This window comes from Salmo trutta, chromosome 15, assembly GCF_901001165.1.
Source record: "Salmo trutta chromosome 15, fSalTru1.1, whole genome shotgun sequence".
NCBI classification, from domain to species: domain Eukaryota; kingdom Metazoa; phylum Chordata; class Actinopteri; order Salmoniformes; family Salmonidae; genus Salmo; species Salmo trutta.
The window spans coordinates 54,353,945-54,379,655 of record NC_042971.1 but is presented as its reverse complement, the minus strand read 5'-3'; the positions used below and the strand labels follow the sequence as shown (position 1 = coordinate 54,379,655).

The 25,711-nt window shown below is 43.4% G+C and overlaps 1 protein-coding gene and 1 non-coding gene across 2 annotated transcripts; one reads left to right on the top strand and one right to left on the bottom strand.

Moving 5' to 3' along the window:
- Positions 1-21,396: 21,396 nt before the first annotated feature.
- On the bottom strand, positions 21,397-25,402 carry LOC115148341 (signal recognition particle 19 kDa protein-like). Its single transcript, XM_029690261.1, has 4 exons — positions 25,392-25,402; positions 22,509-22,584; positions 22,222-22,293; positions 21,397-21,836 (listed from the first exon to the last, which is right to left on the bottom strand). Exons 1-4 carry the CDS (start codon positions 25,400-25,402, stop codon positions 21,726-21,728), a joined length of 270 nt encoding a protein of 89 aa, XP_029546121.1. The 3' UTR covers positions 21,397-21,725.
- Positions 21,917-21,990, top strand: trnaa-ugc (transfer RNA alanine (anticodon UGC)). The gene has a single exon. It is a non-coding gene; the product is annotated as a tRNA-Ala (tRNA).
- Positions 25,403-25,711: the final 309 nt, after the last annotated feature.

Sequence of the window (25,711 nt, the reverse complement as noted above, 5' to 3'; positions counted from 1 at the left end):
ACACCTCGCAAGGCTACTGGCCTAGACGGCATCCCCAGCAGTGTCCTCAGAGCATGCACAGACCAGCTGGCTAGAGTGTTTACAGACATATTCAATCTCTCCCTATTCCAGTCTGTTGTCCCCACTTACTTCAAGATATCCACCATTGTTCCTGTACGCAAGAAAGCAAAGGTAACTGAACTAAATGACTATCGCCCCGTAGCAATCACATCTGTCATCATGAAGTGCTTTGAAAGGCTAGCTAAGGATCATATCACATCACCTCTACCTTACCTGACACCCTAGAAGACCCACTTCCTATTTTCTTACCGCCCCAATAGATCCACAGACGATACAATCACCATTACACTCCACACTGCCCTATCCCATCTGGACAAGAGGAATACCTACGTAATAATGCCATTCATTGACTACAGCTCAGCCTTCAACACCATAGTATGCTCCAAACTCATCATTAAGCTTGGGGCCCTGGGTCTGAACCCCGTTCTGTGCAACTGGGTCCTGGACTTCCTGACAGGCCACCCCCTCAGGTGGTGATGGTAGGAAACAACACCTCCACTTCCCCGATCCTTAACACAGGGGCCCCACAAGGGTGTGTGCTCAGCCCCCTCCTGTACAGCCACACACGCTCACAGAACGGGAGCGCCGAGTGCTCAAGCGCGTAAAAATCATCTGTCCTCGGTTACAACATTCACTACAGAGCTCCAAGCTGCCTCTGGAAGCAAATTCAGCATAAAAACTGTTCGTCGGGAGCTTCATGAAAGCCAAAGATCACCATGCGCAATGCCAGGTGTCGGATGAAGTGGTGTAAAGCTCACCACCATTGAACTGTGGAGCAGTGGAAATGCGTTCTCTGGAGTGATGAATCACGCTTCACCATATGGCAGTCCGACAGGCAAATCTGGCTTAGGCAGATACCTGCCCCAATGCATAGTGCCAACTGTAAAGTTGGGTGGTGAAGTAATAATGGTCTGGGGCCATTTTTCATGGTTCGGGCTAGCCCCTTAGTTCCAGTGAAGGGAAATCTTAATGCTACAGCATACAATGCCATTCTAGATGATTCTGGGCTTCCAACTTCATGGCAACAGTTTGGGCAAGGTCCTTTCCTGTTACAGCATGACAATGCCCCAGAGCACAAAGCAAGGTCCATACAGAAATGGTTTGTTAAGATCGGTGTAGAAGAACTTGACTGGCCTGCACAGAGCCCTGACCTCAACCACATCGAACACCTTTGGGACTAATTGGAACGCTGACTGCGAGCCAGGCCTAATCACCCCAACATCAGTGCACAACCTCACTAATGCTCATGGCTGAATGGAAGCAAGTCCCTGCAGCAACGTTCCAACATCTAGTGAATAGCCTTCCCAGAAGAGCGGCTCATTGATCAAAGCCGACTGATATTGCCAACTACTTTAATTACCTTTTCATTGGCAAGATAAGCAAACTTAGGGATGACATGCCAGCAACAAACGCTGACACTACACATCCAAGTATATCGGACCAAACCAAGAATTGTACTTTTGAATTGCGTAAAGTCAGTGTGGAAGAGGTGGAAAAATTGTTGTCTATCAACAATGACAAGTCACCGGGGTCTGACAATCTGGATGGAAAATTACTGAGGATAATAGCAGATGATATTGCCACTCCTATTTGCCACATCTTCAATTCAGGCCTGGAGGGAAGCTAAAGTCATTCCGCTACCCAAGAATAGTAAAGCCCCCTTTACTGGCTCAAATAGCCGACCAATCAGCCTGTTACCATCCCTTAGTAAACCCTTAGTAAACTTCTGGAAAAAATGGTGTTTGACCAAATATAATGCTATTTCACAGTAAACAGACTTTTAGCACGCTTATAGGGAAGGACAATCAACAAGCACAGCACTTACACAAATGACTGACGATTGGCTGAGTGTCACGTCCTGACCAGTATTAGGGATTATTTGTAATTGTAATTTGGTCAGGACGTGGCAGCGGGTATTTTGTTTATGTGGTTCGGGCTGGTGGTTTATTTAGTAGGGTGTTTGGTTAGTTAGTTCCGGGTTATGTTCTGTGTTAGTATTTCTATGTTCTTTCTGGTTAGTTGTATATCTATGTCTAGTTAATTGGGGTTGGACTCTCAATTGGAGGCAGGTGTTTTCTAGTTGCCTCTGATTGAGAGTCCTATATATGGGTATTGTAATAAATATATTCTTTATGTCTCTTGATACTAATGCGATATTGCCTAAACACTGCCAGTAACCTTACACAATCATTATACCAAGATAACATCTTGCAGAACAGTTAATCCTAACCACCCACACACACACACAATGCCTGGTTGTGGGGCCGCTCAAGGACAGGTGTACAGGAGGGGCTGGTAGCAGAAACTGTCTTAACTGTAGCATAAAAACAGGCACTGTCCTTGGGTGTCTGACTCTCGGGTACACACATGAAGATAAGCTAGAAGTAGTGTAGGCTGAGTAGACTCCTGACACACACACACACACACACACATCCCTGAGGGCTGGGTTTCAAGAACAAAGAACACTGTCAAGAGCCAATGAGAAGTCGACATTAGTCGGGGACGGGACCGCCCTCAACACTCATCGACCAGTCAGGAGAGCGAATCTACCAGACTCAACCTACGTCATTTCATTATTGTTACACTGTATAAAATGTAAACACAACATGTTTTCGGGGCTCTCTTCTGCTGTCTCCTTAAGAGGTGACGGAACGAGTCCGTGCACGCTATGCCAAATATCTTTGTATCTTAATAAAGCTGCCTTACGATAATTGAATCCACCCTCTCCGGCGCCTTGACTTGATCTCCGTCTCATGAAACTGATCATCAACAAAACTTGGTAGCAGAGGATGGTTTCACACTTCTGAATTCGGTCCATGAAAGGTTGATGAGAGAGGGGACAAGTCAAGGGCAATCTCGAGGGAACGGGTGACCTGTCCGCAGGAGTCATCGGCGATTCTGCTTGCCCCGGGAAACTGATCAACGAGCTCGACTAAATAAGGTAAGCAGAGCCTGTTAAAACAAAAATCTGCATATTGTACTATAGTCTTATCCAAATTTTTGATCAGTAGTACTGGGCGTGAGTATGAATTGTTGTTAAATTTTATACTAAATTGTATTATGTTGACAAGGCTGATTACAAAGATATTTGACTGGATAGAGCGATCCTGTGTGGATCTGTGAGCCTGTGTGGCATAAGAGTGAAGATAGAGAGCCTGTGTGGCGATCCTGTGTGGGTCAAAGAGTCTGTGTGACTCTTCCCGGTTAAAACTGATAGCCTGTGTGGCACAACATTGATAGTGACGACTGCTAACTAGAGAAGGCCTCCTGAACTGGCTGACCAGGAGGGAACACTCAGCATAAGCGGGTCGGTTAAAGTAGATATAACTCAAACAATAATAATCCAGTTAAAATTATTTAGTTTCGTCCCGGATCTCCGGAATTTATTCTGGTTTCGGTTTAAGACTTCATTTAGGGAATGATTGGAGTAGCAAGTAGCTAGATAAGCCGATTTTGGTCGGAAGTCCCGAAATTTTATTGTGATAACGTGTTTAGTTTCGTCCCGGACATCTAGAAATAGTTCCGGTTTAAGACTTTGTTTAGGGAGGGATTCGTGCGCCTCCAGGGCGCCTGGAATCTGTTTCCGGCCCTGTTTTGAGAGCGTTTTGTTTGTACGTACCCCGAAGGCGCGAAGCGATACCAATAGTTTGGGTTTCAGCCCGGGTGTGCGATCTGTCTGTCTATAGAACTGAGTAAGGGTTTGATGTGTAAGTACCGAGGAGGACCTAAATAACATTGAACACCAAATTGAGGTAATCACCGGGGAGTTGGTATTGACCGGGTTAATGTTTTAGCCTATTCAGAATATTAGTCCTAATATTTTAAAATAACTTTGTTTACGAGGGTGGGGCACCAGAGGTAAGACAAGACTGTGCCGGCACCGTGAATACATCGTTGGTCTTGACCAACGACGGGCTAAGTATACAAAGGATAGTGGGTAATTCATAAATAAATATGGCGTCTATTCCGCCGACTAAACTTAAATTCAGTGAATATTTGGAACAAAAAATACAGGATAGAGCGGGAGGAGAGGAACAGTATAAAGCAATTAGAAAAGTGTGGGAGGAAGTGAAACTGACATGGACACAGGCGGGCTATTTTAGCGGGGGAGCCCCCACTAAAAGCCAGCTGTTAGTGATGGAAGAAGGGTTGAAGGAGGTAGTGCAGAAAGGAATAGCAGGGGAAGTGGAAGGCAACAGAAGGCATATGTTTAAGAAACAAGGAACTAAAAACAGAGAAAAGGCTGAAGCAGAATTGAGAATAGGAGTTTGGGCCATAGAGGAGACTAGAAGGGCGCTTCCATATAAAAAACCAGATACCAGACGCCCATGGGATCTTACCCAGTACCCAATGCCTGTTTCCAAGACATTAGTATAGATTACACAGACATGGGAGCAGATAACGTGGTGGGAGGAAAAAGGTACCTGTTAGTAATGGTAGACAGGTTCTCTAGGTGGGTAGAGGCAATACCAACGGCACGGGAAGATGCCAAATCAGTCATCAAATGGCTGCAAAGAGACCTCATACCTAGGTATGGGGTTCCGAGACAAATCCGTTCCGGTAACGGATCCCATTTCAGCAATAAACACCTGAGACAGGTGGAGGAAAGGTTTGGAATTGTGCACAAATTCGGGTCAGTGTACAGGCCACAATCTCAGGGCCTAGCGGAACATGCAAATCAAACTCTTAAGGCTAAGATTGCTAAGGTATGTGCAGGTTCGAAGCTAACCTGGGTGGAAGCCCTACCACTGGCACTGATGGCCATGACTGGCGGGGACCCATCTCTCTCTCCCCATGAGATAATGACGGGGAGAGTCATGCCTGGCCCACCAAGGGAGGGAGGTCATATGCCCCCTCTTGATGTGCTGAGAATAGGAATGTCTGACTATGTGAGAAAACTGACGGAACTTTCTGTAGCTCTCTCTGCGCAGGTACGGAAGGCCCAAGAGGGGGAGCTGCCGGAGGACCAGTCACCTAAGGTAAAAGTTGGGGACTGGGTGAGGGTCCGGGTCCACAAGAGAAAGTGGTCCGAACCCAGGTGGACTGGACCGTACGAAGTGAAGGAAGTTACTTCACACTCTGTCCAGGTCAAAGGTAAATCAGGCGCACCTTGGCACCACCTGACACATTACACACCAGCCCCAACTCCTTCACGTACTCTTGCAGAAGTACGGAACGATTTGCGTTCCTCCAATTAGGACTCCAAAATGCCGCCTTTGAGGTGGACCTTGATGAAGGAGGAGGCCCAGGTGGAAGGGCGTAGGAGGCTAATATATCCCTGGGAGAGGTTGGGAATATCCACCAGGGCGTTTATTATTTGTATGGTAATTATGGGGCTTACTATTGGGACTATGTTGTGGCACCACCTTACACACTGCACTCCGGCCCCAACCCCTTCCAGAACTTTGACTGAAACCAGGGCCGATTTGCGCGCCCTAAAATTCGATTCCATCCACTGAAACCTTAGTTGGGGAAAATGGGACCACAGCTCCCGTTTCCACGACCTAAGGCGCCACGCCCAGGGTCGGGTTATCTCCCTCCCTGGGAGAGGCTGGGGATATCAGCTCCCCTGTTTGTTATTTTCATAATCATTGCCGGAGTATCCTTAGGAACTCTCACTGGTGGGGATTTGAACATTGCATGGAAAAATATTAAGTTAGTAAAGTGAATTGCAGGTGGAGTTAATTTTATTTTTACAGGGACGGTGCACATTAAACACAGTTGTGTATAATGGCAGGGTATTCCTAGCAAACAGAATGGGTCGGTTTGCAGACAAACTGAAGGGGTTTAAGGTTTTAAGCAATCTTGGGTTAAATTAGTCAAGCAGTATGTTAAAGTAGGGGAGTTTAATAGGTTTGAAGTACAGTATTGTATCCAAGGGTAGCGCATGTTCAAATAAGTTTAAAACCAATGACCGGGGGGAGTATAATGGAATTATAAAGTATTTTTAGGTTTTGTTTGTAGTTAACGTTTGGGTTTTTGAATCGGTGTAGTATGAGGAAATGCTGACCAAGTGGTTATTTTATGGAAAATGGAGCGCTTAACTGTCTTTGGAAAAATCCTAGGGACAGGATATCTTAAAGGGGTATACACACATGGCATTTTGGAAGTTTTGTTTTCTGAGTTTTAATAAACACACGAAATTCTTTTGATAAGGGATGTTCTGGGAACCTGGGATACAAATGTAGATAAAGTTCTTAGCTTTAATTTGTTTAATGTAGTAAGAAACACGGTTCTGAAAGGGTGGTATGACTTTTTAACCCCTCTGGTGACTTTTCCTGTGTGGTCTGATCAGCCACATTGAAAAGCCATTTGGATGGTGAATTTAAGGTCATTGGTGATATTGATTAAGGGAATTTGGAGAACTGATAATTGTGATGGAGTTAAAGTTCTTAGACACAATTGACAATTTGAACCAATGAGAAGACTAAAAGGGCAAAGCCTTAGACTAAGGGTAGGCTTCCTTAAGTCTATTTCCCTAGAACAATAAGGGTAAAATAATTTTTCTTGGTGGAGTAAATCAGATTAGTCATTTTGATCTGACTATGTTATTTGAAAATATTTTGACCAGTAGCAAGGGTATTTTTTACATGATCTAGATACGTTTATTTTCCCTTAGGAAGTCAGCTGTTGTTGAATTCAGTGTAAGAGATTTAACACAACAAGGCTGTGGAATTGATATACTAGTATTACTATATTTTGTTGTGAATAAGTTTAATAATGGTAGACTTATGTCAACAGGACAGGGATACATGACATCTGTAGGTGATCCAGGATTATTGAGGGTATCGAGATAAATTTTAGTAGATATGCAATATCTAGACAGGTTGATTTTTCTAAAGTTCAGGAGTGCAACCAAGGAGACAATGAGACATTTAGTCAATATTTGGAAACAACCCAGATTTGATGCTTTCTGTTATGAGAAAAAGCTGGAGACAGATAGAAGGGCAGACAGAGAGATCCTCCCCTGCACTGCTGTAACCTTGAGGGTTGGGGAGTAGCGGGAAGAAAGAAGGGGGGCCAGCAGGAGTAGATAGGAAGAGAATTTGGTTCACTTAGCTTTAGGATATTAATTCATGGAGAGACTATCTGCTCCATTGGCAGGCATGTATTTTAGTTTTAATTTTAAGTTTTTGTTTGGTAAATTCGCTAGGAGGAGATATGAAAGCTTAGTTGGTTTCAGGTGTTAGACACTGAACCATTGCCCAGACACTATCCTGCACAGTAGGCCGAAATAGTAGCATTGACTAGAACCGGTGAAATAAGAAAGGAGAGAAAAGTTACTATTTACATAGACAAGCACAGAGACATTTAAAACCATACAAAACAGCACAGATACATCTTAAAGAAGATAAAACACTTGACAGAGAATTGTTACAGAATAGCCGAGGATGAAGGCCCCAGGGAGAATTGGACATGTGGGAAATAAAAGGGGGCAATCCTACAAGAGAAGGGCTGACATAAGGATAATTTGTTTAGATATGCAGCAATATTGATACATGGCTTGAGCCATGTATAAATAGGGGGAGTATGGTAGAGCAGGTGATAGAACAGGTTAGGATAATTATTTAAACAAAATACATTTTTTGTAGAATATCCATTCCAACATTTGGAAATTGACTTATTGAACTATTCCGGATTGAGGGGAAGAAGGGGTGTTTAACAATAACAGATAAGTATAGCAAATGGGTAGAAGCGTTCCCAACTTACTTGGTGGACATGATTATGGTAGCTAGAATATTAGGTCAAGATATTATCCCTAGAGTTGGTTTACTAGAGCCATCTCTTTAAATGATGGATGACAGTTTAGCTAATCAGGTAGAGCCTATAGAATGACAGAGTTAGAGATACCAGAACAGGTAGACATAGAAGTTGAAGAAATACTAGCAGAGCTCATGAGAAGACTGTTTGTTAACCAAACCCGTATGTCCAAGATTTTGTGTCCAACAGGTGAATTACAGGAGAAGGTGATTCACTCAATCCAACCAGGAGACTGGGTGTGGATCCAGTCCCTGAGGAGAAAAAACTGGAAGCAACACCGTTGGGAAGGCCCATACCAGGTTCTGTTAAGCCACTGCCTTTGCCATTAGAAAAGCTGAGAGAGTCACTTGGGTCCACGTTACCCACTGCAAGGAGGTATGTACACATATGAACACTGTTGATCACACACAGAGTTAGGAGAAGAACCGATACCAATAGGGTCCGGGGGTTACCTCCTTAACGAAGATTTCCTATCCCGACCGTTCATCACTGTGTGTGCTCCTAGAGGTGTGAGTATGGGGTGATACCTAGCAGAGAGACTAAGGCCGGGAGAGGGTTGGCGGTTTTTGGGAAGAGTAGAGACTCTGAGCTGCATCATAGTCTAATCTGACTGATACATTCAGATCCACCACCTTCTGGTACAAATCATACGATACCGTTGCCATTGAGAAGAAGTAGAAGATAAACTATATAATACACTGATGAGTGACATACAGAATAAGGCATTAAAGAAAATCAAGATGTAGAATTTAAGGTAAACATTAAACAATTTCCTGGGGAAGCAGACAACTGTACAGGAATTGGGGTTGGCCAGATTGAAGTACTCAGCCAACCCACCTCGGTTCACCTAAATTCCGGATGAATACCAGTGTTATAGATACAAGAATGGCACCGAGAACTTAGATGATTATAATGGCTGAAAGTAATCGTGAATGTGACTGACTTAGGTTTGAAAGATGAATAGGAAATGTTTAACCTCACAGCACCTATAACTGATGAAGGGTGGGCTAGTACCAGCAAAGGCCGCATACGACGGAAATTACCACAAAGGGTGGTTAGGACCTTGCGCCCTGGGGTTATTGGTCCAACCAGTTCGAGTTAGTCATCAGAGGCCAGTTATAGGAGGCTAAAGTAGGGACAGGAGGAGTTTTGACCAGGATGGGAGTAGCTTTGTCTAGATGGATGCTATTGGCATCCTCAGGAAAGTTCCAGATGAATACAAAGCTATGAATCAAATATGTGAAGTTTTTAACCCTACATTATTTTGGTGGTTGACAACAAATAAAAATGTGGATGGGATTAATGACATATTTTATAATCAACAGAGATTCATGAATGAAAACGGGGATGCAGTAAAGAGGTTCTCTGACCAATTATCCGCCACCCCCCTCATGACCTGGTAAAATAGACTGACTCTCGATATGTTATTGGCAAAGGAGGATGGTGTAGGTAGAATGATTAGGTTCATTGCTGTACGTACATTCCTGATAACACAGCCCATGTTTGGTAAATGGAAAAGTGTTGTAAGAACTGTATTATGGGCTGCTTTCACCGGTATGAGTGTTTGTGTTGTGTGGTTGTTGTTTGGTCCCGTGTGCGAGAGGTCTCATTTCCAGGATTCTGGAGAGATTGATAACGGAGCAGATGGGCAACCGGAATGATGCCTTTGATGGAAGTGACCCCAGAGGACACAGAATCCAGCTCTGGGCAATGATCATTGGTTTACTGTTGAGGAAGCAGAACCTACTTACATATTTCAAGACTAGATGTGTCACGTCTCTTGTGAGACGTGAAGAGGGGGACTCACAAAATTTGTCTTTGACAAATTTGTGTTTTACTCCAACCTTGTGTAATCAGTTCGTGTAATGTTATTCTTCCGGGTGTGAAGGTTTTAAGTTCCTGGGTGACTGGTACCCAGCACATGTTAGGTGTAGCCGGAAGTTGTCACGTCTTTTAGACGTGAAGAGGGGGACTAAAAATTTGCTTCTGCAAACTTACTTTTAAACTTGTTTGGTGGTCACGTCTCTTTGGAGACGTGAAGAGGGGGATTTGTAATAAATATATTCTTTATGTCTCTTGATACTAATGCGATATTGCCTAAACACTGCCAGTAACCTTACACAATCATTATACCAAGATAACATCTTGCAGAACAGTTAATCCTAACCACCCACACACACACACAATGCCTGGTTGTGGGGCCGCTCAAGGACAGGTGTACAGGAGGGGCTGGTAGCAGAAACTGTCTTAACTGTAGCATAAAAACAGGCACTGTCCTTGGGTGTCTGACTCTCGGGTACACACATGAAGATAAGCTAGAAGTAGTGTAGGCTGAGTAGACTCCTGACACACACACACACACACACATCCCTGAGGGCTGGGTTTCAAGAACAAAGAACACTGTCAAGAGCCAATGAGAAGTCGACATTAGTCGGGGACGGGACCGCCCTCAACACTCATCGACCAGTCAGGAGAGCGAATCTACCAGACTCAACCTACGTCATTTCATTATTGTTACACTGTATAAAATGTAAACACAACATGTTTTCGGGGCTCTCTTCTGCTGTCTCCTTAAGAGGTGACGGAACGAGTCCGTGCACGCTATGCCAAATATCTTTGTATCTTAATAAAGCTGCCTTACGATAATTGAATCCACCCTCTCCGGCGCCTTGACTTGATCTCCGTCTCATGAAACTGATCATCAACAGTATGTGTTTGGTTTAGTGTTTGTGGGAGATTGTTTCTTGTTTTGCTGTGTGCGCGCGCGCCTGACAAGACTGTCTAGTTCATTTGTGGTTTTTTTGTATACGTGTTTATTTTGGTTTTCCTTCTCTGTCCGTAATAAAGAAGATGAGTATACACTTCCCTGCTGCATTTTGGTCCTCTCCTTACGACAACCGTGACAGAATCTCCCACCAATCAAGGACAAAGCAGCGGGGTAAGGAGCAGAAGAACAAATATATGGACTATCAGGAGAAATGGACCTGGGAGGAAATTCTGGACGGGGCTGGACCTTGGCACCAGGCTGGGGACTACCGTCTCCCTCCGGAAGAAATCGAGACAGCCAAGGCGGAGAGACGTCGGTACGAAGCTATATACGCGCCGATAAAGCACGAGAGGCATCCCCAATAATTTTTTTTGGGGGGGGCACACGGGTAGTTTGGCTGGGCCAAGGGTGAGCCCTAAGCCAGCTACCCATGCTTATAGTAAGGATCGTATGGAGTGGAGAGCGCCGTGTTTTGCAGAAGTGCGCACGATCTCGCCCATACGCACGCACAGTCCAGTGCGAGTTATTCCAGCCCCTCGCAGATGCCGTGCTAGAGTGGGCATCCAGCCTGGTAGGAGGATGCCTGCACAGCGCGTCTGGTCGCCGGTACGCCTCCTAGGACCAGGCTACCCTACTCCCGCTCTACGCACGGCAACCATCAGGCCCCTGCACAGCCCAGTTCGCCCTGTACTAGCACCCCGCTCGTACAGGGCTGCTAGTTCCATCCAGCCAGGACGGGTTGTGCAGGAGGTGCGTTCAAGACCGCCTGTGCGCCTTCATGGCCCAGTTTTTCCAGTTCCTGCCTCTCGTGCTGACCCGGAAGTTCAAACCCCTAGTCTGGCACGTCCAGTACCAGCACCACGCATCAAGCTTCCAGTGAGTCAGCCCAGTCCAGTACAGCCTGTTCCTGCTCCGCGCACTAGCCCTGAGGTGCATGTACCTAAACTGGCATTTCCAGTACCAGCACCACGCATCAGGCTTTCAGTGCATCAGCCCAGTCCGACTTTGCCTGTTCACGCTCCCCGCACTAGCCCTGAGGTGCGTGTCCCCAGACTGACACATCCAGTACCAGTACCAAGCATCAGGCTGCCAGTGCGTCAGCCCAGTCCGACTCGTCCTGTTCCCGCTCCCCGCACTAGCCCTGAGGTGCGTGTCTCCAGCCTGGTACCTCCTCTACCAGCCCCACGCATCAGGCTTCCAGTGCGTCAGCCCAGCCTCGAGAGTCCAGAGACAGTGTCCAGTCCAGAGTATCCGGCAACCGTGTCCAGTCCAGAGTATCCGGCAACCGTGTCCAGTCCAGAGAATCCGGCAACAGTGTCCAGTGTATCCGGCAACAGTGTCCAGTCCAGAGTATCCGGCAACAGTGTCCAGTCCAGAGTATCCGGCAACCGTGTCCAGTCCAGAGTATCCGGCAACCGTGTCCAGTCCAGAGTATCCGGCAACCGTGTCCAGTCCAGAGTATCCGGCAACCGTGTCCAGTCCAGAGTATCCGGCAACCGTGTCCAGTCCAGAGTATCCGGCAACAGTGTCCAGTCCAGAGTATCCGGCAACAGTGTCCAGTCCAGAGTATCCGGAACCGAGTGAGTCTGCATGCATACAGTCCGGAACCGAGTGAGTCTGCCTGCATACAGTCCGGAACCGAGTGAGTCTGCCTGCATACAGTCCGGAACCGAGTGAGTCTGCCTGCATACAGTCCGGAACCGAGTGAGTCTGCCTGCATTCAGTCCGGAACCGAGTGAGTCTGTCTGCATACAGTCCGGAACCGAGTGAGTCTGTCTGCATACAGTCCGGAACCGAGTGAGTCTGTCTGCATACAGTCCGGAACCGAGTGAGGTTAAATATAACTTTGAACTGTGTGAGTCTGCCTACAGCTCGGAACCAAGCGAGTCTCCCTACAGTCTACAGGGTAGAAGACCGGAGCCAGAACCACCTCCAGTTTAGGTGGGTTGGGGAGGGGGGGTGTAGCACAAGTGCCGTCGGTGACGGTAGCCACCCTCCCTTCCCTCCCTTTTTGTTTAAAGGGATTTTTTTGTGTGTTTTGGGGGATTTATGTTTTTCATGGAGGTGCATCCGGGGTATGCACCTTTTGGGGGGGGGGGGGTAGGTAATGTCACGTCCTGACCAGTATTAGGGATTATTTGTAATTGTAATTTGGTCAGGACATGGCAGAGGGTATTTTGTTTATGTGGTTCGGGGTGGTGGTTTATTTAGTAGGGTGTTTGGTTGGTTAGTTCCGGGTTATGTTCTGTGTTAATATTTCTATGTTCTTTCTGGTTAGTTGTATATCTATGTCTAGTTAATTGGGGTTGGACTCTCAATTGGAGGCAGGTGTTTTCTAGTTGCCTCTGAGAGTCCTATATATTTAGTGTTTGTGGGAGATTGTTTCTTGTTTTGCTGTGTGTGCCTGACAAGACTGTCTAGTTCGTTTTTGTATACGTGTTTATTTTGTTTTTTCCCTTCTTTGTCCGAAATAAAGAAGATGAGTATACACTTCCCTGCTGCATTTTGGTCCTCTCCTTGCGACAACCGTGACACTGAGAGAAATTATAAAATTAGACTTCAGTGCAGCTTTTGACATTATCGATCATAGTCTGCTGCTGGAAAAACGTATGGCTTTACACCCCCTGTTATAATGTGGATAAAGAGAAACTTGTCTAACAGAACACAGAGGGTTCTTTAATGAAGCCTCTCAAACATAATCCAGGTAGAATCAGGATTTCCCCAGTTTAGCTGTTTAGGCCCCTTGATTTTTTAAAATTTTTACTAATGACACGCTACTGACTGAGTAAAGCCGGAGTGTCAATGTATGCGGATGACTCAACACTATACACATCAGCTACCACAGCGACTGAATGACCGCAACACTTAACAAAGAGCTGCAGTTAGTTTCAGAGTTGGTGGCAAGGAATAAGTTTGCCCTAAGTATTTCTAAAACTTAAAGCATTGTATTTGGGACAAAACATTCACTAAACCTCAACTAAATATTGTAATAAATCACGTGGAAATTGAGCAAGTTGAGATGACTAAACTGCTTGGAGTAACCCTAGATTGTAAACTGTCATGGTCAAAACATATTGATACAGTAATAGCTAAGATGGGGAGAAGTCTGGTGCCACAAAAAAAGGACTTAGGAAAATTGCAATTGGCTCAGAACAAGGTAGCACGGCTGGCCATTGGATGTACACAGAGCAAATATTAATAATATGCATGTCAATATCATCTGCCTCAAAGTGGAGGAGGTTTTGACATGTTGAATGCACCGAGCTGTCTGTCTAAACTAGAGGACGACCGATTAATCGGAATGGCCGATTTCAAGTTTTTATAACAATCGGTAATCGGTATTTTTGGCAGCCGATTTGCCTATTTTTTTTTTTATTTTTTTTTTTAATGTATATATATATATGTTTTTTTTTGTATTTTTTTTGTGTATATATATAAATATTTTTTAACTAGGCAAGTCAGTTAATGACGGCCTAGGAAGGGTGGGTTAATTGCCTTGTTCAGGGGCAGAACGACAGATTTTTACCTTGTCAGCTTGGGGATTCAATATTGCAACCTTACGGTTAACCTGTTGGGGATAGGGGACAGTATTTGCACGGCCGGATTAAAAACGTACCCGATTTAATCTGGTTACTACTCATGCCCAGTAACTAGAATATGCATATAATTTGATTTGGATAGAAAACACCCTAAAGTTTCTAAAACTGTTTGAATAGTGTCTGTGAGTATAACAGAACTCATTTGGCAGGCCAAAACCTGAGAAGATTCCAAACAGGAAGCGCTCTCTCTGACTATTTCTTGGCCTTCTTGATCATTTCTAACCAAAACAGGGGATCTCTGGCATAACGTGACATTTTCTAACGCTCCCATAGGCTCTCAGAAGGCGCCAGAATGATGAATGGTGGCTTTGCAGGCCATGGCTGAAAAACATTAGCGCATTTGGATAGTGGTCGATCTGAGGACAATGAGACTGGAGGCGCGTGCACGAGCCGACACCATGTTTACTTTCTCTCTCTTTGAACGAAAACAACGACTCCCGGTCGGAATATTATTGTTTTTTTACGAGAAAAATCGCATAAAAATTGATTTTAAACAGCGTTTGACATGCTTCGAAGTACGGTAATGGAATATTTTGAATTTTTTTGTCACGAAACGCGTCGGGCGCGTCACCCTTCTTTACCCTTTGGATAGTGTCTTGAACGCACAAATAAAACGCCACTATTTGGATATAACTATGGATCATTTGGAACCAAACCAACATTTGTTATTGAAGTAGAAGTCCTGGGAGTGCATTCTGACGAAGAACAGCAAAGGTAATCAAACTTTTCTAATAGTAAATCGGAGTTTGGTGAGTACCAAACTTGGTGGGTGTCAAAATAGCTAGCTTGTGATGGTCGGGCTATCTACTCAGAATTTTGCAAAATGTGCTTTCACCGAAAAGCTATTTTAAAATCGGACATAGCGAGTGCATAAAGGAGTTCTGTATCTATAATTCTTAAAAGAATGGTTGTGTTTTTTGTGAACGTTTATCGTGAGAAATTTAGTAAATTCACCGGAAGTGTTCGGTGGGAATGCTAGTCACATGCTAGTCACATGCTAATGTAAAAAGCTGGTTTTTGATATAAATATGAACTTGATTGAACAAAACATGCATGTATTGTATAACATAATGTCCTAGGATTGTCATCTGATGAAGATCATCAAAGGTTAGTGCTGCATTTAGCTGTGGTTTGGGTTTATGTGACATTATATGCTAGCTTGAAAAATGGGTGTCTGATTATTTCTGGCTGGGTACTCTGCTGACATAATCTAATGTTTTGCTTTCGTTGTAAAGCCTTTTTGAAATCGGACAGTGTGGTTAGATTAACGAGAGTCTTGTCTTTAAAATGGTGTAAAATAGTCATATATTTGAGAAATTGAAGTAATAGCATTTCTAAGGTATTTGAGTATCGCGCCACGGGATTACACTGGCTGTTGAGTAGGTGGGACGCAAGCGTCCCACTGGCCCAGAGAGGTTAACTAGTCCAACACTCTAACCACCTGCTTTACATTGCACTCCACAAGGAGCCTGCCTGTTACGCGAATGCAGTAAGAAGCCAAGGTAAGTTGCTAGCTAGCATTAAACTTATCTTATAAAAACAATCAATCAATCATAATCACTAGTTAACTACACATGGTTGATGATATTACTAGTTTATCTAGCCTGTCCTGCGTTGCATATAATCGATGCAGTACACATTCGCGAAAAAGGACTGTCGTTGCTCCAACTTGTACCTAACCATAAACATCAATGTCTTTCTTAAAATCAATACACAAGTATATATTTTTAAACCTGCATATTTAGATAATATTGCCTGCTAACATGAATTTCTTTTAACTAGGGAAAATGTGTCACCTCTGCAACAGAGTCAGGGTATAGGCAGCAGTTTGGGCCGCCTGGCTCGTTGCAAACTGTGTGAATATTATTTCTTCCTAACAAAGACAGCCGACTTCGCCAAACGGGGGATGATTTAACAAAAGAGCATTTGCGAAAAAAAGCACAATCGTTGCACGACTGTACCTAACCATAAACATCAATGCCTTTCTTAAAATCAATACACAGAAGTATATATTTTTAAACCTGCATATTTAGCTAAAAGAAATCCAGGTTAGCAGGCAATATCAACCAGGTGAAATTGTGTCACTTCTCTTCCGTTCATTGCACGCAGAGTCAGGGTATATGCAACAGTTTGGGCCGCCTGGCTCATTGCGAACTAATTAGCCAGAATTTTACGTAATTATGACATAACATTGAAGGTTGTGCAATGTAACAGGAATATTTAGACTTAGGGATGCCACCCGTTAGATAAAATATGGAACGGTTCTGTATTTCACTGAAAGAATAAACGTGATAGTTTCCGGATTCGACCATATTAATGACCTAAGGATCGTATTTCTGTGTGTTATTATGTTATAATTAAGTCTATGATTTGATAGTCAGTCTGACTGAGCGATAGCAGGCTCGTAAGCATTCATTCAAACAGCACTTTCGTGCGTTTTGCCAGCAGCCCTTCGCAATGCATTGCGCTGTTTATGACTTCAAGCCTGTCAACTCCCAAGATTAGGCTGGTGTAACCGATGTGGAATGGCTAGCTAGTTAGCGGGGTGTGCGCTAATAGCGTTTCAAACGTCACGCGCTCAGACTTGGGAGTGGTTGTTCCCCTTGCTCTGCATGGGTAACGATGCTTCGAGGGTGGCTGTTGTCGATGTGTTCCTGGTTTGAGCCCAGGTAGGAGCGAGGAGAGGGATGGAAGCTATACTATTACACTGGCAATACTAAAGTGCCTATAAAAACATCCAATAGTCAAAAGGTATATGAAATACAAATGGTATAGAGAGAAATAGTCCTATAATTCCTATAATAACTACAACCTAAAACTTCTTATCTGGTAATATTGAAGACTCATATTAAAAGGAACCACCAGCTTTCATATGTTCTCATGTTCTGAGCAAGGAACTTAAATGTTAGCTTTCTTACATGGCACATAATGCACTTTTACTTTCTTCTCCAACACTTTGTTTTTGCATTATTTAAACCAAATTGAACGTTTCATTATTTATTTGAGGCTAAATTGATTTTATTGATGTATTATATTAAGTTAAAATAAGTGTTCATTCAGTATTGTTGTAATTGTCATTATTACATAAATATATATATATATTTTTAAATTATATATATATATATAGTAAAAAATAAAAAATGTATAAATAATTGTCCGATTAATCGGTATCGGCTTTTTCGGTCCGCCAGTAATCGGTATCGGCGTTGAAAAATCATAATCGGTCAACCTCTAGTCTAAACTACTGGCACACGGCTCGGACACCCATGCATACCCAACAAGACATGCCACAAGAGGTCTCTTCACAGTCCCCAAGTCCAAAACAGACTATGGGAGGCGCAGAGTACTACATAAAGCCATGAGTACATGGAACTATATTCCACATCAAGTAACTGATGCAAGCAGTAAAATTAGATTTAAAAAACAGATTAAAAAAACACATTATGGAAAAGCGGGGACTGTGAAGCAACACAAACATAAGCACAGTCATTACCAAACACAAACACATTAACACATTAACATAGCCAGCAGCATACCACCCTGCATCCAACTGCTGGCTTGCTTCTGATGCTAAGCAGGGTTGGTCCTGGTCAGTCCCTGGATGGGAGACCAGATGCTGCTGGAAGTGGTATTGGAGGGCCAGTAGGAGGCACTCTTTCCTCTGGTCTAAAAAATATCCCAATGCCCCAGGGCAGTGATTGGGGACACTGCCCTGTGTAGGGTGCCGTCTTTCGGATGGGACGTTAAACGGGTGTCCTGACTCTCTGAGGTCATTAAAGATCCCATTGCACTTATCGTAAGAGTAGGGGTGTTAACCCCGGTGTCCTGGCTAAATTCCCAATCTGGCACTCATACCATCACGGCTGTCTAATCATCCCCAGCTTACAATTGGCTCATTCATCCCCCTCCTCTCCCCTGTAACTATTCCCCAGGTCGTTGCTGTAAATGAGAATGTGTTCTCAGTCAACTTACATGGTAAAATATAAATAAATAAAAAAACATATGTACTACATACACATGGATTGAGGGCACACTGTGTTGTGAAATCTGTAAATGTATTGTAATGTTTTAAACATTTTATAAACTGCCTTAATTTTGCTGGACCCAAGGATTTACGTACAGAATAATACAAAATGCTCTGAGATTAGGCTGGTGACTAAATGGGGATACATAATAAATACAAATGTAGTGTAGCAAGTAGTTGAAAAGTTGCTAATTAGCTAAAATGATAAAGCTGTTCATGTTATACGCCCGCCCATCCACCCTACTTTTGATTTTGACTTAAGTAACCATCCGTCTTATGCAACCATACCAACCGTACCATATCATACTAAATGGAGTGTCTCGGATTTACGTACAGAATAATACAAAATGCTGAGACTAGGCTGGTGACTACAATACACTCAGAATGTTGTTTGTTAGTTTGCATAATTAGGAACTGAAGGGTAAATTCCTTCTCACAATGCCACAAAACTGCTGGAAAAGGCCTTTACAATTTACTGCTAAGCTATTGTCTAGGAACTAAACTATTGTCTATCACAGTATCTTCCATCCACAAGTAAATAACTTAAACAGGGGCTACACAAAAGTTCACCTACATTTCTACTGAAAATACGACTCAAACTTACCCCATCTTTGAGCTTTCCTTTCTAAATGTTTTCAGTTTTTAACCACAAGGGAGAACTGAAGCAAACCCACAGGAAACTACATCAGCAGCTGTTGATACCATCTATTCAACAACATCCGATATATACAGTAGGCAAATCCTTACTAAAGCAATTCCCCCCAATTCTAACCACAGACACATCTCTTGCACATTATTGGAATAAACTCTGCTGTCATCAAATGAAAGCTGAAATGATGGCTAGGCGTAGACTTATAGACCTACAGTACATCCAAAGAATTTGACACGGTTTATCATTAAATATTACCTTCTAAATTACATTAAGGTTTTCATGATTACACATATAATTGGTTATATAGTTGTGTTTATGATAGAGATACATCTGTTTATGCAAACGGCTGTGCATCTACCAGGGCCAAGATATCCTGTGGAGTGCCACAGGGTTTGTTATTCCTAATCTATATCGAGGTCCGTGCTGCTGGGTGTTCTGCACTTCCCATTCTCTTTGCTGATGATACCAATTTGATTTTATTGCACATTAATTTTGATACACTAATTAATGAAGCCAAATGTTCTGAATGGTTCCAGATAAACAAATACCTTTTAAAATGTAAAGAAAATAATAAGAAAATCTGACTTTATTGTATTCACAAGTAAGAATAAGAAATATTGTAAAAGAAAATATTTAAAATAAAAAAGTGCCAGAATCTTAAATCGGTGGGAATGAAATGAAACAAGTCACATCCACTAGATTCCTCTGATTTCTACTTAATGAAAAGCTATCCTGGAAAGATCATATTCAAATTGTCTGTAGCAAAGTGAAGAAATCTGTTGGTATCATCAGAAAGATTACTGGTTTGGTTAATCAAGCTTGCTTACTCAATACTATAGTTTAATTTAGCCATATCTCAATTACTGTAATATTGTCTGGGCCAGTACATACACCTCCTGCCTACAGAAATTACTCATCATACAAAATGCATTTGCAAGACTAGCCACCTCTAATTGCCCTGTTCCGTCTGCACCTTTGTTTAAGAAACTCAATATCTTGTCTATTTATGACATTAATGTATGCCAAATATGCATTTTTCATCTACAAATACTCGTACTTCCCAGGTGCATCCTGTTTACATTGATCATCCTTGAGATGTTTCTTCAACTTGATTGGAGTACACCTGTGGTAAATTCAGTTGATTGGACATGATTTAGAAAGGCACACACCTGTCTATATATGGTCCTACAGTTGACAGTGCACGTCAGAGCAAAAACCAAGCCCTGAGGTCAAAGGAATTGTCCACAGAGCTCCGAGACAGGATTGTGTTGAGGCACAGATATGGGGAAGGGTACCAAAAAATGTCTGCAAAATTGAAGGTCCCTAAGAACACAGTGGCCTCCATCATTCTTAAATGAAAGAGGTTTGGAACCACCAAGACACTTCTTAAAACTGGCCTCCCGACCAAACTAAGCAATCGAGGTAGAAGGGCTTTGGTCAGGGAGGTGAGCTCCAGAGTTCCTCCAGAGATCCAGAGAACCTTCCAGAAGGACAACCATCTCTGTAGCACTCCACCATCAGGCCTTTATGGTAGAGTGGCCAAACGAAAGCCACTCCTCAGTAAAAGGCACATGATTCTCTGGTCTGATGAAACCAAGATTGAACATTTTGGCCTGAATGCCAAGCGTCACATCTGGAGAAAACCTTGTACCATCACTACGGTGAAGCATGGTGGTGGCAGCATCATGCTGTGGGGATGTTTGTCAGTGGCAGGGACTGGGAGACTAGTCAGGGTCGAAGCAAAGATGAACGGAGCAAAATACAGAGAGATCCTTGATGAAAACCTGCTCCAGAGCGCTCAGGACCTCAAACTGGGTCGAAGGTTCACCTTCCAACAGGACAATGACCCTAAGCACACAGCCAAAACAACACAGGAGTGGCTTCGGGAGAAGTCTCTGAATGTCCTTGAGTGGCCCAGCCAGAGCCCGGACTTGAACCTGATCAAACATCTCTGGAAAGACCTGAAAATAGCTGTGCAGCGACGTTCCCCATCCAACCTGACCGAGCTTGAGCGGATCTGCAGAGAAGAATGGGAGAAACTCCCCAAATACAGGTGTGCCAAGCTTGTAGTGTCATGCCAAAGAAGACCCGAGGCTGTAATCGCTGCCAAAGATGCTTCAACACAGTACTGAGTAAAGGGTCTGAATACTTAGGTAAAAGTTATGTTTTTTTATTTTATACATTTGCAAAAATGTCTAACCTGTTTTTTCATTGTCATTCAGGGGTATTGTGTGTTCATTGATGAGGGAAAAAATAAATAGAATAAGGCTTTAAAGTCAAGGGGTCTGAATACTTTCTGAATGCACCGTATCCCCAACATATGTATTTTTACAATTACATGTGACTGATGTCATAAACATCACATATGCAGTCCTATACAAAATAATGACATCACATAAATGAGTCTTCTTTCATTCTTTCTGCCACTGTACCAGTTCCTTGCGAAAGACTTCCTTCCTTTGTTGGTTTCGCACAGTAACAATACTAACAGCAACATGGGGGACTTTGTGTGGCTACTTCCTCTTTTTCTTGCTTTTCCACCGGTCCGGGTCTTCAGTTTGGGGATCATCTCAGCACAGTAGATCATCACATCTTTACCCTCAGGGGACATTCAGACAGGATAATAAAGCTGTAGTACTAAAGTGCGTTTTACACAACTGTGTTGCATCCACAAACAGGAATGTGTAACATGGAGGAGGGCATTGTTAGAGAAGGACTGTAGTGCAGAACTTTCAAACATGGATCAGAGAGGAGAATCATGTTAAATAACCCAAGGCAGGTGATGGTAAAACTAATTACATTGCTTCCCGTTTTACTAACTTCAGCCATAGGTCATTGCTTCTCCCCTTCACAAACAAGCACTCAAATGATGCGATCGTGTCTGAGCAGAGTTCCATCCTCCTGCTTCAGCTGTACACGCACTCTTCCTCTGAACGTCACATCCCTGTTCCACTCTCTAGAGTACATCTCGTTCTGTGATAGATAAGTAAAATAACAATGAGAGACTTATAAATTGGGAAACGCCATACCTTAACCTACTATGATTACATTTGGTCCCGTGTAGCTCAGTTGGTAGAGCATGGCACTTGCAATGCCAGGGTTGTGGGTTCGATTCCCACAGGGGACCAGTACGAAAATATATGCACTCACTACTGTAAGTCGCTCTGGATAAGAGCGTCTGCTAAATAACTAAATGTTAAAAATGTTTGACAATGGAAAATGGCTGTTGTAGATTCACCTCGGTGGGAGCTACTGCTACACAAACGGTAGTGAATGAGGCGAGTTACCCTCTTATTTAAAGCATGTAAAAACACTTAAACGTATGCAATCCATTATTGGATGTAAGATCTGCCATTACCTCCATAAGAACATTTGCCCCCCCTACTGTCAACACATGACGGATCTCAGCACAAGTAGGGTTCTCCACTGCCTGGTTGGGGAGACAGAGATGAAAACCAAGATGTCAGGCATGTCCCTCAACACTCGTGTTGACAAACTACAACAACAAAAATCTGTTTCAGAAAGAGTTTGTGGTAGACCAGTGGTGGGGGTGTGTACACATTCACCAGGATAGATCTGCAAAAGCAAGTGGTCCACCATGTATTGAACCAAACAAATAAAAATAATCCTGCAGGTTTGGTTTACCGTTTCAGCGGGTATCCGTCTGCCCTCTGCAAGGGTCTTCTTACAGTTTACATAGGAAGGGTATATGCAGATAAACCTGCAAAAAGAAAGATGAGAAAAAATGATTACCTTTCTCCTAGCAGCAGGATATTATGCTGGCAGCATGACCGCAGATTTTTTTCCTCTTTTTTAAATTTTTTTTTTTTTTTTTTACAAGTGATTATTATTTGGCCATTGTCTTACTAGAAGGCCTAAGAAAGCACAATGAGGATGAAATACACTTGATCAGTTTTATACTTTATAAAATAATGGTTGTTTTTACTTGTGCTCCTTTCAACCTCCCTTCCAATGGCTGGGTAGCATTTCCTACAGAATGCTCTCATCCGATAGGCCTACCAGTAAAAAGGGAGTGGTGTCATATCCCCTCAACCAGAGAAATGAGCCAATGGACATTTACACACACCTTGTTAACTCAGCTTGGTCAATCAACCTTCAACTTGATCCATTCAGAGACAATCCTCGTTGCTTTATCCTACTTCTTTTCAATTATTGCATTGGAATATAATTTATATTCCTGAATTGATTGCATTCAATACAAACTGACCCCAACCCTAAATCCAACACTCAAATAAGATGAGGATCCCACTGCATTCAATGCATTACTGTTCCAAAGTATATCCAAGTCACTTTAATTTTGTGTTTTGCTCCGTGTTCAAGTAAATAGTTATCATTAGTTTGCTTTTGTTATTTGACTATTCAAAGTGTATAGGTCTACATTTTGTAAAAATACAAACAAATCATGGTCCTGTTTTGTTCTAAACTCAGCTAAAAAAAGAAATGTCCCTTTTCAGGACCCCGTCTTTCAAAGATAATTTGTAAAAATCCAAATAACTTCACAGATCTTCATTGAAAAGGGTTTAAACACCGTTTCCCATGCTTGTTCAATGAACCATAAACAATTAATGAACATGCACCTGTGGAACGGTCGTTAAGACACTAACAGCTTACAGACGGTAGGCAATTAAGGTCACACTTATGAAAACATGGGAGACTAAAGAGGCCTTTCTACGGACTCTGAAAAACACCAAAAGAAAGATGCCCAGGGTCCCTGCTCATCTGCGTGAACGTGCCTTAGGCATGCTGCAAGGAGGCATGAGGACTGCAGCTGTGGTCAGGGCAATAAATTGCAATGTCTATACTGTGAGACGCCTCAGACAGCGCTACAGGGAGACAGGACGGACAGCTGATCGTCCTCGCAGTGGCAGACAACGTGTAACAACACCTGCACAGGATCGGTACATCCGAACATCACACCTGCAGGACAGGTACAGGATGGCAACAACAACTGCCCGAGTTACACCAGGAACGCACAATCCCTCCATCAGTGCTCAGACTGTCCGCAATAGGCTGAGAGAGGCTGGACTTGTAGGCCTGTTGTAAGGCAGGTCTTCACCAGACATCATCGGCAACAACGTTGCCTATGGGCACAAACCCACCGTCGCTGGACCAGACAGGACTGGCAAAAAGTGCTCTTCACTGACGAGTTGTGGTTTTGTCTCACCAGGGGTGATGGTCGAATTCGTGTTTATCGTCAAAGGAATGAGCGTTACACCGAGGCCTGTACTCTGGAGCGGGATCGATTTGGAGGTGGAGGGTCTGTCATGGTCTGGGGCGGTGTGTCACAGCATCATCGGACTGAGCTTGTTGTCATTGCAGGCAATCTCAACACTGTGTGTTACAGGGAAGACATCTTCCTCCCTCATGTGATACACTTCCTGCAGGCTCATCCTGACATGACCCTCCAGCATGACAATGCCACCAGCCATACTGCTCGTTCTGTGCGTGATTTCCTGCAAGACAGGAATGTCAGTGTTCTGCCATGGCCAGCGAAGAGCCCGGATCTCAATCCCATTGAGCACATCTGGGACCTGTTGGATCAGAGGGTGAGGGCTAGGGTCATTCCCCCCAGAAATGTCTGGGAACTTGCAGGTGCCTTGGTGGAAGAGTGGGGTAACACAGAACTGGCAAATCTGGTACAGTCCATGAGGAGGAGATGCACTGCAGTACTTAATGCAGCTGGTGGCCACACCAGATACTGACTGTTACTTTGATTTTGACCCCCACTTTGTTCAGGGACACATTATTCAATTTCTGTTAGTCACATGTCTGTGGAACTTGTTCAGTTTGTCTCAGTAGTTGAATCTTATCCTCATACAAATATTTACACATGTTAAGTTTGCTGAAAATAAACGCAGTTGACAGTGAGAGGACATTTCTTTTTTTGCTGAGTTTAGTGAGGAATCCCCCTCACTAGTCACCTATCAAATCATATTAATGAGATTTCATCTTTCAGTCATGCCAGACTTTCTGTACGTGCATGGTTCCCGCTTCAGTGCTATCAATTGGCCCCAAGCTCCACAAAACCTGCTGGCTGAGACAGATCTCGGGTAAAGAGGTGAGGAGTGGTTAATTTGCATAACTGTATAAACACTAAAAATAACACATAATGAAATAAGGACGCTCTTTTGTATTGCATCTTCTCTGGTTTACAAGTTTAGTTTTATTTCCCCTTATTATTCGTTTTACAGTAACACCTACAATCAAGTCTTCATTTGCCATGATCATTTTAAGATATGGACATCATTTCCAAAACAAAACAAAAATGAATTAGTGTTACAAAAACACTCTTTCCTTAGGTTTGTCCTGGTGGTGGGTGATTGTAATCTTCGTGCCTTAGTGGATGATATTGTGCACATGCAAAACTGAGCTGGTCTCACAGGTCATGCTATCCTCCCTGGCTTTTGGATTCATGTCCACTCCTGGAGACAGATGTTTGTGGACTGTGTTACCACAAGGCCTTGTCCCAGACATTGTCTATTAGCTCCTAGTAACAACCTTACAGACCGTCCATCCATCGACCAGGCAGGAATAGAGTTTAACCTGATGTGGATAGGGGGCAGTATTTTCACGGCCGGATGAAAAAACGTACCCGATTTAAAGTGGTTACTACTCTTGCCCAGAAATGAGAATATGCATATAATTAGTAGATTTGGATAGAAAACACTCTGAAGTTTCTAAAACTGTTTGAATGGTGTCTGTGAGTATGACAGAACTCATATGACAAAAAGTCAACCAGGAAGTGTGGGATCTGAGAAATGTAGTTCTTCTTTCTAGTCCCTTTCGAAACTACAGAATCTGTGCTGTTACGTTGCACTTTCTAAGGC

Bases quoted from the DNA above. Each gene is read 5' to 3' on its own strand.
- LOC115148341 (XM_029690261.1), bottom strand. The intron at 22,294-22,508 runs GTAAACCAAACC...CTCCCCAACCAG, and splicing joins GACGGATACCCGCTGAAACG to GCAGTGGAGAACCCTACTTG. The intron at 21,837-22,221 runs GTAATGGCAGAT...TATCTATCACAG, and splicing joins GGGCAAATGTTCTTATGGAG to AACGAGATGTACTCTAGAGA.